Source organism: Microtus pennsylvanicus, chromosome 6, assembly GCF_037038515.1.
Source record: "Microtus pennsylvanicus isolate mMicPen1 chromosome 6, mMicPen1.hap1, whole genome shotgun sequence".
Classification (NCBI taxonomy): domain Eukaryota; kingdom Metazoa; phylum Chordata; class Mammalia; order Rodentia; family Cricetidae; genus Microtus; species Microtus pennsylvanicus.
The window spans coordinates 53,901,078-53,914,592 of NC_134584.1; the positions used below are offsets into that span (position 1 = coordinate 53,901,078).

At 39.4% G+C, this 13,515-nt stretch overlaps 1 protein-coding gene across 1 annotated transcript in view; it reads left to right on the top strand.

Annotated features, from left to right (window-relative positions):
• Polk (DNA polymerase kappa) overlaps window positions 1-13,515 on the top strand; it is a 60,966-nt gene that overhangs the window by 20,949 nt on the left and 26,502 nt on the right. The window contains exons 2-3 of the mRNA XM_075976270.1: window positions 1,878-2,040; window positions 4,611-4,730. Coding sequence (XP_075832385.1) covers window positions 1,909-2,040; window positions 4,611-4,730 — 252 coding nt within the window. The 5' untranslated portion in view covers window positions 1,878-1,908. The remainder of the gene's footprint in view (window positions 1-1,877; window positions 2,041-4,610; window positions 4,731-13,515) is intronic.

The window sequence follows — 13,515 nt, forward strand, 5'->3', positions numbered from 1 at the left end:
TTTTAAGCTTTCATATGTGTTCTATAGTTTATATAGCCACAGAGATTAGGCACCTAGTGAGGGTCTCCCAAGGAAGGGCATGTAGGAGATATTGTTTTGAAGAGACAATGGTGAGACTGGAGTGGGAGGACTAAATGGGGAGAGGAAAGAAGAGAGGGGTGAGGGAGAGAATGTGGGGAGAGATAGCTAACACTTGAGCCATTTAAAGGGTTATATGGAAATCTACCACTATAGAAGCTTCTTTAAATATATACATATATGAAAGAAATATAAATGGAATTGTCAAATAATGGAGAGACAATGCCACAACTAGATATCTTATGACACCAGGTAAAATCTCCAGTGCCAGGAATGTGTTATATCTATTTGAGTCTTTGGCCAAAGTGGCACCAAGGAAATTCCCAAACATCTCAGTGGGTAGGAACTTACACCTAAACACCTAGAATTATAGCTGTACAAATGCAGAGAGTGAGAGATTTTGGAATACTCTTTCCTATATGATGTCTTCAACAGACCATCCCCTCAAGCTTAGGGAACTGTGTGGAGGCAGAAGCAGAAAGACTGTAAGAGCTAGAGAGAATGGGTGACTTAAAGCAAACAGTACCCTCCAAACAGGACAGATTCACATGTAATTCGCAGAGCTGTGGCAGCAAGCACAGTGCTAGCACAGGTCCAAGGCAGAGGCATCCCACTGCTGAGAAGGGGAAGTGAACATGAACTCCCAACCCTAGCCAAGAAGCTATCTGTATTTGAAATCTGCTTGCAACTGAAAATTTATTTTTCTCCAATGAAGCCTCACTGTGTCTATTAACTATACTTTAGGGCAGGCTCCATACCCAGTGGTAGGTATGCAACCCAAAATGAACTCAATAGGATTTTTATAGATTTTCTGTCTTAAATTGCTGTGGTTGGTATTTTTTTGTCTTATTGGTCTTTCTCTCGTATGTTTTGGTTTCCATTTGTATGGGTGTGTGTGTGCATGTATGTGTTTCTAGTTTTTTGTTCGTGGTTTATTTTTTGTTTGCTTGTTTGTTTTTTAAAGAAAGAATGAAAGACTGTAGATTTGAGTGAGTGGAGAGGATATGAAAAAAATTCAATAGGAAAAAAAATACCCATGAGGTTTGGACTTGGATATGTTTTTAACAAACGTGTAGCTATTGTCTAGCAAATGTAAGTTAGCAGATGTGTCCTGAGACTCAGGCTTCTCTTTTTATATTTGGAGTAGTAACATCTGTCTTTTATGGGTATTTAGCATGTGTGTGTAGGGCGGCAAACATGACTGGTATGAAATATGCAGGAAAAGTTCATTCCTTTTGTCTCCAGAAAGATAGTAAGCTTAGGACAATATTGACAAAAATTTGAGTAGTAATTTTTCTTTTTCTTTTATTTCTTTTTTTCTTACTATTTTTGGGGTTTTTTGTTTGTTTGTTTGGTTGGTTGGTTTGGTTTGGTTTTGGTTTTCGGTTTTTCAAGACCGGAATTTTCTGTGTAGCCCTGGGTGTTCTGGAACTTGCTCCATAGAATAGGCTGGCCTCAAAATCAGAGATCCACCTGCCTCTGCCTCCTGAGTACTGGGATTAAAGATGTGTGCCACCACTGCCCAGCTGAGTAGCAGTTTTTCAAGATCCAAGAAATGTTTTTGTTTGTTTGTTTGTTTGTTTGTTTGTTTTTTCAGACAAGGTTGCATATAACCCAAACCAGCCTCAAATTCTTTGTATAGCTGGAGATGCCCTTGAACTTCTGTGCCTTCTTCCCTGCCTCCCCAGTGGTGCGGTGCTGGGAGGACAAGCCTATGCTGTGCAAGCACTCTACTAACAGTTATTTCTAGCCCTTCTGTGGTCACTTAAAAACACTGCCTATATTCTATGCCTTTGCAGCTAATACAGAAGAAGTCGCCTTGTTTACATCATGGATAACACAAAAGAAAAGAATAATTACAAAGATGATCTTTTGCTTAGGATGGGACTAAATGATAATAAAGCAGGGATGGAAGGACTGGATAAAGAGAAAATTAACAAAATTATAATGGATGCCACAAAGGTATGTTCTTGCTTCTTTCAGTATCTGTGATTTATTTTTTTAAAGATTTATTTATTTATGTACTTTATGTATATGGGTCTGCTGTCTGCTTGTACATTTGCAAACCAGGAGAGAGCTTTGGGTTCCATGGGACTATAGTTATAAGTGGTTGTGAGCCACCATGTGGGTTCTGGAAATTGAACTCAAAACCTCTGAGCCAGTGCTCTTAACCTCTAATTGATCCCCAGCACCCAGTATCTATGATTTAGTTAGTATTAAAAGAAAATTACTAGTTTTGGGTTTACTATCATTTTTATTAATTAAAATGTTTTAATATACCATTAAGCTATGAAATATATAAATGCTTTTCAAATCTGTTTTGCTTGTTACGAAGCTTTCTACTTTGAATTAATATAAAAGTTATAAATTAAAATAAAATTCAATAAAATTTTATGCATATAAAAGCAAAAGAATGCACATGTTTTATCTTTTTACCTCTTGTAAATGAATATTAATAATTGGATGAAGATTTATACTTGCATATGTGGATATAGTTTATTGATCTAATCAGAATTGTTACTGATTTATATATAAGCCATTCCTAATCTTTTATTTTATTATGTTGTTTATGTATTTATTTTGAGGCAGGGTCTCACTATATAGTCCTGGCTGTCCTGGTACTCATTACGTAAACTATGTTGGCCTTGAATTGACAGAGATCTGCCTGCCTATGCTGGAATTAAAGTTCTGCTTACATTTACTAATCTTTATTTTAATGATTTTTTCCAAACAGGGTTTCTCTGTGTTGTCCTTGCTGTCCTGAAAGTCACTTTGTAGACCAGGCTAGTCTTTAACTCAGATATCCAGTTTCCTCTGCCTCCTGAGTGCTGGGATTAAAGGCGTGTTCCACCACCATCTGGCTACATTTACTAATCTTATGTGTGACAACTATAAAAGAGATATCTAGAAGTGGAATTGCTCTCCAAAATACAGAATATATATATATATAATTTTGTGAGTTGCTAAATTACTCCCCATAGCCACTTTGTCAATTTCTATCGCTTCCTCTATTTTATGAGCTTATTTATTACCATGTCAAAACTGCACCAAAAGACTATGTTCCTGAATGTTTTGATTCGCCAAGTTGAGGTAATTGTGTAGTACTAACAACTCAATCAAAAAATGATCAGAAGATATGAATAGGCTATTGTAGAATATTATTTGAAGATATGTCGCATTTGTTTATGATGTGGAATATTTGTTTAATGATTCAGAGATGTGTTGCATTTGTTTAACTCTGTGAAGCTGTGTTACTTTGCCTATTTAAAACACCTGATTGGTCTAATAAAGAGCTGAATGGCCATTAGCAAGGCAGGAAAAAGGAAAAGTGGCGCTGGCAGGCAGAGAGAATAAATGGAAGGAGAAATCAGTGAGGAGCAAGAGAAGTTTGAGGAGAAAAAAAAAAAACAAGAGAGAAAGACTCCAAAGGTCAGCTACCCAGCTACACAGCAAGCTACAGAATAAGAAGTAAAGAAAGGTGTGCAGAAATAGAGAAAGATAAAAGCTCAGAGGCAAAAGATAGATGGGAAAATTTAAGTTACGAAACGCTGACTAGAAACAAGGCAAGCTAAGGCCGGGGAAATAAGAATAAGACTCTGTGTATTTGTTTGGTAGCTGGGTGGTGCCCCCGCCCCCACCACCACAAAGAGCCAAAGAACCAAAAAATAAAAAAAAACCAACAACAGTAGGCATTTAAGTGAAGAAGATGTGCATACGTCTCAAACATGAAAAGATACTCAGCATTATTAGTCACTTAGGAAATACAACTTAAAAAACCCAGGAATATGCCATCTACGTTATTATTGGCTAGAATAGCTATAATAAATAATATAATCAAGAGTGTTGGTAGAGATATGGGGAAGTTGGAGCCTTCATATGCAGTAACAGAGTAATGGTTCAGTCAGTTACTCCAGGGGTTAGGCATGCATTACCATAGATCCAGAAATACCCTCATAAATGCATATGTATAGGAATGGCAGTGTATGTTCAGGCTAAACTGTGTATAAGTCTCCGTAGCAGCATTTTTCATGAGAGCCACGTGTAGAACTAACTTAATGCCCGTGTCCTGATAATTGATCGCCACTCTGTTCTGTAGTGGAATAACAGATGGTTCAGTGTCTTTAATGACTTCCTGCTAACGTTATAAAGATAACTGAGGAACTAGCTGGCAGAGCTTGGATGTGCCCCCATGGGCCCTCCACAAATGACATTTTTTTATTGTTTTCGTTTTGAATCCAAATCTTAACTCAATTTTTTTTTCTTTGTAGTATTGTCTCATAAGAATTATATGATTTAGGTGTGTGTGTGGTGTGTGTGTGTGTGTGTGCATACATGTGTGCGCATGATGTTAGTGGTGAATCTAGGGCCTCGTGCATGCTAGGGAAGCCCTCTTTACAGATAAGGAAACTGACCCAGAAGGGTGAAGTTGCTTTCAGATGGCAGTATGACTCCAGCGTCCCCCTCTTGGCCACGAAGTCACTGCAGTGGCCCTTTCCTTCTGACAGTTCCCTTCTGCTTCATTTTCTCTGTAGGGGTCCAGATTTTATGGAAATGAGCTCAAGAAGGAAAAGCAAGTCAATCAACGGATTGCCAATATGATGCAACAAAAAGCTCAAATTACCAACCAGCAACTAAGGAAAGCACAGTTAGAGGTATTTATTGAGTTGCTGGGGTGAGGCTGGTGGAATGGGGTTTGCGTGACTAGGCGTGCGTAGTCAGCAGGCACTCACGCTCTGCTCAGCCTCCCTCTACACCTTTCCCTGCAGAGAGTCAACGCTGTCTGGCTTCAGAGGATATAGTTAGCAGAATTAGGATCTGACCCATAGCTTATGCTGTTGTATTATATATGTGCTTTGCACCAGACAAAGCTCTTAAACAAATAGGGCTATTTGCCACAGTGGATCTGAGTGGGGGGTTAATTCTTTAAATTAGAGTAACCATGTTTTAGTAAAATAAAAAGTTATATTACAAGTGAAATACCAAATGAACATAAAATTTTTGAAGGAAACAATATTTCTAAAAACCTAGAGGTTTTTGTGTTCTCCAGAACTTGGAGGGAATAAATAATTCGAAGTTCTCAAAGCTACTAGAAGTTATTTCCGTAGAAAAGTTTGGGAAGAACCAAGGTTTGTGACACCCGTGGAAGATTGGCAGCTCCGGGCAGACATGTTTCTCCTGGTCAGACTAAAGCTATAGACAGATGAGTATTTTCTGTTAAAATCTGACCCAATTTTCACGAAGCACTGAACATAGGGAAGCACTCTCTACTGACAAGGAAATTGGCACAGGAAGGTGAAGTAATTTTCAGATTACTCAGAGCTGAGCATAGTAATAAAATTGCAGTATCAATCTGACATTCTGCAAAATCTTTATCTTACAGTGGAGTTCAGAGATCATGAAGCTCCTTTACTGAACCATATCATTTTTTCATAAACACTTTTCCAGAATATTATTTTAATTTGATTTTTATTGTTGGTATAGTTATTTTCATAAAACATTATATTAGTTTACATTTTCAATATATGTGTTACTTTCTTCAAATGCTTGCTGTAAACTAGACTTCCTTAATTTTGTTACATTGTTCAGTTTTGCTGTGTTTATAATCTCTCCAACAGATTTCACGGATGTTTTAACTTACCTTCTATTGTATCAGAGAAGAAACTCCTCTCACACGGCACTCATGCTCTCATTACGGGAATATGTTCTTTTCTTCTGTTTGTTATGATACAGGTTAAGTAGGCGGCATAAGAAAACCAAAATACCAGTTTCTTTCTTATAATAAAAAGTAATCACTTATTACATACTTTTCCTATGGAGATAGGAACAAACATATATTTATCCAAGATAGGCACTGATGTCAGACCAAATAACAATCCCATAAAAGTCTTATTGGTGAACAAGTAAGTTTATTGGACTTACAGGGAGAATGTGTGAGCTACTTATAGGAAGATGACTCAAAATCAGCTTATCACTAAAACATCATAGCCCAGCATGGGTGATGACCTCCTAAGATCTGCATGGATGCCCCCCTGCAGCTGACCTTCTACCTCCTATGTGCTATCACCTCTCCTGACCACAGGTAGAGGGACAGGAGTGTGTGCAGAGGGGAACCGGATGCACAGGAAGGAGGGAATGATTGTAATCTCAGATGAGGTCCAGTCACCCTTGGCCCACTCTTCCTAGGAGGGAAGGTCAGTAAGCTGGGTCTTGTGAGGATCTCTCGCCTGAAGTCACAGTTGTTCTGACTTCAGAGTAATACTGGCTAGACCAGGCCTGGAATTCCACAGCATCCCTGGCTCTGATTACCATAGTAATTTCAGACATAGATTTTTCTTAAATCATACTATTCCATCACCTCCTGTTATTATAATTACTGATTTGGCAAAAGTATCCCATGTTCCATTTCCTGGTGAGGAAAAAGTAGTGTTGGGTAGATTAAAAGCAAATAATTCACTGTTAAACAAGTGAGAAAGAAGTTGCAAACAGTATTTAACTTCACATTCTTTTGGCAGCAACTCTAGTTACAGGGCCACACATAACTATGCTCTCTAACTGGGTGGTCATCTGCCCAGCCTTTCTGTTTAACAGAAAGAAGTGGAAATATTTTTGGAGGTTCAGCAAGCAGTCTAATGCTGTTCCCTTCCGCAGTTCTGGAGTTTATTTCTCTCCATTTATGAGATCTTATGTATTAAGGATTTTTTCTCACTATATGTCCTGTTTGTTTTTTTATTTTATTTTTATTTTTTTATATTTATTTATTTATTAAAGATTTCTGCCTCCTCCTTGCCACCGCCTCCCATTTCCCTCCCCCTCCCCCGATCAAGTCCCCCTCCCTCCTCAGCCCAAAGAGCAATCAGGGTTCCCTGTCCTGTGGGAAGTCCAAGGACCACCCACCTCCATCCAGGTCTAGTAAGGTGAGCTTCCAAACTGCCTAGGTTCCCCTAAAGCCAGTACATGCAGTAGGATCAAAAACCCATTGCCATTGTTCTTGAGTTCTCAGTAGTCCTCATTGTCCACTATGTTCAGCAAGTCCGGTTTTATCCCATGCTTTTTCAGACCCAGGCCAGCTGGCCTTGGTGAGTTCCCGATAGAACATCCCCATTGTCTCAGTGTGTGGGTGCACCCCTCGCGGTCCTGAGTTCCTTGCTCGTGCTCTCTCTCCTTCTGCTCCTGATTTGGACCTTGAGATTTTAGTCCGGTGCTCCAATGTGGGTCTCTGTCTCTGTCTCCTTCTATCGTCTGATGAAGGTTAATATTCACGAGGATGCCTATATGTTTTTCTTTGGGTTCACCTTCTTATTTAGCTTCTCTAGGATCATGAATTATAGGCTCAATGTCCTTTATTTATGGCTAGAAACCAAATATGAGTGAGTACATCCCATGTTCCTCTTTTTGGGTCTGGCTTACCTCACTCAGGATAGTGTTTTCTATTTCTATCCATTTGTATGCAAAATTCAAGAAGTCCTTGTTTTTTACTGCTGAGTAGTACTCTAATATGTATATATTCCATACTTTCTTCATCCATTCTTCCATTGAAGGGCATCTAGGTTGTTTCCAGGTTCTGGCTATTACAAACAATGCTGCTATGAACATAGTTGAGCATATACTTTTGTTGTATGATAGGGCCTCTCTTGGGTATATTCCCAAGAGTGGTATTGCTGGGTCCAGGGGTAGGTTGATCCCTAATTTCCTGAAAAACTGCCACACTGCTTTCCAGAATGGTTGCACAATTTTGCATTCCCACCAGCAATGGATGAGTGTACTCCTTTCTCCACAACCTCTCCAGCAAAGGCTATCATTGGTGTTTTTTATTTTAGCCATTCTGACAGGTGTAAGATGGTATCTTAAAGTTGTCTTGATTTGCATTTCCCTGATCGCTAAGGAAGTTGAGCATGACCTTAAGTGTCTTTTGGCCATTTGAAGTTCTTCTGTTGAGAATTTCTGTTCAGCTCAGTGCCCCATTTTATAATTGGGTTGATTAGCCTTTTACGGTCTAGTTTCTTGAGCTCTTTATATATTTTGGAGATCAGACCTTTGTCAGTTGCTGGGTTGGTGAAGATCTTCTCCCAGTCAGTGGGTTGCTATATGTCCTGTTTGTATTTCCAATATATCTTTTAATTTTTTAGTTTGACCACATATTTTGAAGCTTATATGGTCAAATTCAGTATTGTCCTTGTAAGACTTAGTTTTTAGAGCTGTTTTAGGTTTATAGCAAAACAGAACAAAAAGTAAAGATTCCCCTGCCCTCACACAGGCGAACCTCCAGCCAAGCATTATCTCCCACAAGTGACTACATTTGTTGCTATTAATGCACCTACTATGGCATGGTATTATCATGCAAAATCAATAAGTCAGTACTGATTTCTTATGCTTATAGGTGTAGATAAGTTTATGATAGTATATATTCACCATTACAGTATCACACAGAGTGTGAGTTATTACCGTAAAAACCTTTGTGATCTGTTTATTCATCCTGCCTTCCCTACTAATCCCTGGCAAGCACTGATCTTTTTTTACTCTGTCCCAAGTTCCACCCTTCCCAGAAGGCCATGGAATTGGAATCATACAGTGTGTAGCCTTTTCAGACTGACTTCTGTCACTTAGTAATATGCACTTAGATTACTTTAAGTCTGTTTGTGGCTTGATAGCTCCTTGCTTTCATGTGCTGCCTGTTATTCTCTGTCTGAATGTAGAACATTTTACCTACTGAAGGGCATTGTGCTTGCTTCCAAGTCTGGCAACTATGAATAAACTGCTATAGATACCTATGCGTCAATTTATGTGTGGACTAAGTTTTCAACTCCGCTTAACTGTCAGACTCTCTTCCAAGATGACCATCCCGTTTGGCTTTCTCATCTTAACGGATGAGGGCCCTGTTGCTGTTCCTTCTAAGCAATCTTTGGAGCCATCAGTGTTCTCAGTTTGGGACTTCCTGAGATGTTGAGGATAATGGAATCGTATCATTTTATTCTCATTACTCATTGCTATAGACTGGGGAACCTCTTTTCATTTGCCATGTATACATCTTTGTTGAGGTATCTGCTCAGGCCTTATGCTTGGTTTTAAATCAAATTAGCTTTTCTTAAATTGAATTTGAAGAATCCTTTATATATTTTGAGTATCAACCACATATTGGCCTGATTTTGCGAATGTCTTCTTTTAGTTTATCTTTTGACTCTTGATAGTTTCTTTCACTGAGCAGAAATATAAAATATGTTTCAGTTAAATTCTGAAGGATTTGATTTTCCAAGTTTAAAAAATTGTGTTCTGTCCAAAACAATGCTGTCTTTAAATTGACCTTCTTCCTTAAACAATTTTCTTTCTAGACTTGTTGAGTTTTATTGATCTGTAATCTACAAACATCTTTAATAAAAGTTTTACAAATACAGAAGAACATAGCTGGTGCATTGTACTGACTTTGGGGATTTCACACTAATTTTTCAGATTAACCTGCTGTTAACGTGAAGGAATAGAAAATGCCTTCCATTGCACAGTAGAATTTCAGGTTTTGTTCAGTCTTAAACAGCTGTTTGATGGGAGCCTCTCTGGCACCTTCCAGAACAGGAATGGCAGGAAATGTGTCTTATGTTGATTGTTGAATTGTTTCATTTGTTGAGTTTCCTCTAGAAGAAGCTGTGTACACGGGAGGCAGCTGAGGAAGTCCCAAGGAGCCCAGAAGGTTTCAGAAAACAGATTTTTCATGGAAAGTGTTTCTATTTTAGACTCACATTTTCCACAAGCTACATTTTATTACAGTGATATGCTAGGATAGTGTAAATTCCTTAGGTCAGGCTGAGGTAGTCTGCAGGCGTAAGCCAGGCTGTTCATTTTGAACCCCTTTGATTTTCCCCACCGTATTCTACCCTCATCAGACTTCTCTAAAACACACGGTTATTATTGTCACCTTATAAAGTATCTTCTAATGAGCTCCTGGATCGAATAAACAAACATCCATGTTGTGTTAAGTGGAAGCCGCATAGCAAATCAATGCGTTTTGACCATTTCAGCAAGTGCCTTCACTAACTTGGATTAGCTCAGCAGCGTTTATGAAAATACTAAGTCAAGAAAATAAAAAGCATTCTTTCCACACATTTTTCTAAATGTAATAGAAATTGAGAGTTTTAAAAGGAAATTATGTTAATATACAGTATGGGTATAAACTATATAGCTTGTGTTGGTCTGAACTTTTTTGGTGTTAAAGACTATTCAAAAGCTGGGCGGTGGTGGCGCACGCCTGTAATCCCAGCACTTGGGAGGCAGAGGCAGGCGGATCTCTGTGAGTTCCAGGCCAGCCTGGTCTGCAAAGGGAGTTCCAGGACAGGCTCCAAAACTAGAGAGAAACCCTGTCTCGAAAAACCAAAACAAAAAACAACAACAACAACAAAAGACTATTCAAAGTCTGTGTTAGCCAGGGGTGGTATCAACGCCTCTGATCCAGCACTTGGGAGGCAGAGGCAGGTGGGTTCTAGGTCAGCCTGGTCTACAGAGCAATTTCCAGGACAGCCAGAACTAACAGAGGGTCTCCAAAACAAACAAACAGTAACAGCAGAAAAACAAAAGCCAATATCTGTGATAGAGAGGCGTCATAAGATAATGAAAGAAAACAAACTTCGGAGAAACCTGCTTTTCAAGTCCAGCCCTCCCATTTGCCAGCCCTGAGACTTGGAGCAAATTACTTAATCTTTATAAACTTTCATTTTTCTCATCTATAAGAGTTATAGTTGCTATCTCAGAATTGTTCTGACTGAAAATGAATTTATGTGGGAGACACTTAGTACATTACATGATATACTCGGTAATGTCACTTCTACCTTAAAGTGAGCGGCACCGCCCCCAAGCCCTTGCCACGCCCCTCTCTGAGAACACTTTATATGAGTATCTCTTCAGCCCTTCAGATGTTTTGCTGTGAGTTTCCTTCCGTTTTACAAATAAGGGACGAAATGACTAATTTAACCAGTGTCAAGTAACTGATGAGCGGCAACACTGAGACTCAAAAGAAAGTCCCTATTTTTAACCCTAGTGACCTGCGAGTTCTCAGAAGTAACAGACGGAGAAGGTAGATGTCACGGCCTCAGATCGGGATGGGAAAGCCATTCGGAAGGACACCGGGATAAGTGGAACCCCGAGAGAGCCCTAAAGCAGAAGAAAGGTCCCGAGCAGTGGTGCTGTGCTCTGGGAGCAGCAGAGCGGGGCTCCGGCCAGGAGAGTGACTAACAGAGATAGGAAAGGAAAGTGGAATGCGTGAGTCACCCTGGGAGGTTTCCTCTGGCAGCTGCACGCTAGCCTTAGTCCAAGAGAGCATAGATTGCTGAGGAGGCTGCCACAGCGTTCATTTATGGGTGTGAGGGGAGTTTTCCCACTTGGTTTGCTTTCTATTTATCTATGTCTTTCTAGATTATCCTAGCCCAAAATACTTCAGATGCCACTCCCTTATTCTTACTTCATCCATATTTTAGGCATATTGTTATTGTTATAGATTAGATTTCAGTTTTTATTAATCTCCATGGTTTGTCATCCACAATGAGAGCCACATGACCTTATTCAAATTTGAACTGTTAGAAAAAGCAGTTTGAAATCAGGATAAAACCCGAGTGAAGATGAAAAGTTCAGTTTGTTCAGGACAGTATAGTGAAACACTTACCTCTAGAGTTTTCTGATACTGCTTTAGAAAAAACTAACTTTAATATATTGGGATCAATATATTTAATTTTCCTATCTGCCTCCCTTCCTATCTTTCTTGAGGGGAAAAAAATTAAGGCAGCTAAGGTCATTTTCCTGAAGGCACTCACAGTTTATGATCGCATCAATAAGGACCATGGTGAAAACAAGTAAGAGAAGTTTAATTCTCTGGCACGGAAGAGAAAGACCCAGCTGACTTTCATGGGGATGTTTGAGTTGATTCTTGAAAGCTTGCGGCAGAGCTCAGAGAGGCTTCTGCAGAGCCCCTCAGGCTGGGGACTCACAGGAGTAGACCTGCAGACTTTCAGCCCGTGCTACAGACAAATGTGACCTGGGGCGTTGTTTCTAAGAGAGGAATTGCAGCATTAGTCCCCTGCTAGAGGAGAGCTAATGTGTCCCTTCTAAGGAAGACCTTGGAACAGATATTCTGTGGAGTGAGGTCCAGACTGAAGAGCAGCATGGCGGTGGAAGGGGCACATTATATCTATGGCTCTCCGCATGAGGCAGGTTGCTTTCATTGAGGAGACAGCTTGTTTTTTTGGGCTGTTTTCCTCCCTTTGGGTTACTATGTTATGCTGCCATTGATCCTTTCAGTAGTAGATTTCATTCATTGAACGGGTGCCATGTACCAGACATTGTTCCGTGTTCCATGTGGATTGTATTTGTTTTATTTCTGTTTTATGATTTGCCTTAATGGTCTAGGCAACTTCCTTATGTGTTGATAAAATTAAAACTGTCACGTAGCTGCCCTTTGCAGAGTAAGCTAGGGAAGCACAGATATAGCATCAGTAGAGGCCATCCGTATGAATAGGTTGCTATATAACCCCTTTTTTCTTTGTCTATTTGATTTCATCTATGTTTATTTCTCTTTTTTTCTTTTAGTGCAATAACTTATTTTCAAAGTGACCAAAATTTTTAAAGATTATAATTCTACCTTGTTATATTTGACATATATATTAAAAGTTTATGAAAATACTCTTCATCTTCAGTTTTCAATTGAATATTTGTATAGAATAACAATCTCAGACTTTAGCTCTTGTCCCCTCTAGATTTATGTCAACCCGACACAAGCTAGAGTCAGGGAAGAGGGACTGTCTATTGAGAAAATCTCTCCATAAGATCAAGCTGTAGTCAAGTCTATAGGGCATTTTTTAAACTAGGGATTGATATGGGAGGCCCTAGCCCATTGTGGGTGGTGCCACTTCTAAACTGGTATCCTGAGTTCTAAAAACAAAGCAGCCGTGAGAAGCAGGCCAGTAAGCAACCCTCCTCCATGCCCTTTGTCAGCTGCTGCCTCCAGGTTCCTGCTCCGGGTTCCTGCCCTAACTGCTGTCAATGATGCTGAAAGTGTGAACGAAATAAACCCTCCTCCCCCCAAGTTTCTTTTGCTCATGGTGTTTTATCACAGCAGTAGAAACCTTAACAAGGCAGCACCGCAAAAGTAGTTTTACGGAAGGATCATTTCCTTTGTGTTTCAGCATGTTCGTGTGCACATTATTATGCAACATTATGTCATGCACCACAGGTATAATCTCTTACTGTGTATTTCCTTTGTTTCTATCTGAAGACATTAACATTTTGAGTCAAATGGGAATTGTTTAATTTACCTAAATAGAAGCTTTGAGTTATAATAAGTTTCTTCAAATTTGTTCAGCAGTAAGCATGATTTGATGCAGGCAACTGGGATAGCTCATTTGTTCATTAAATGCTTGGTAAGTTCTTGCTATATTCCAGGGAGGGCAGAAAGAAGAGTTACTA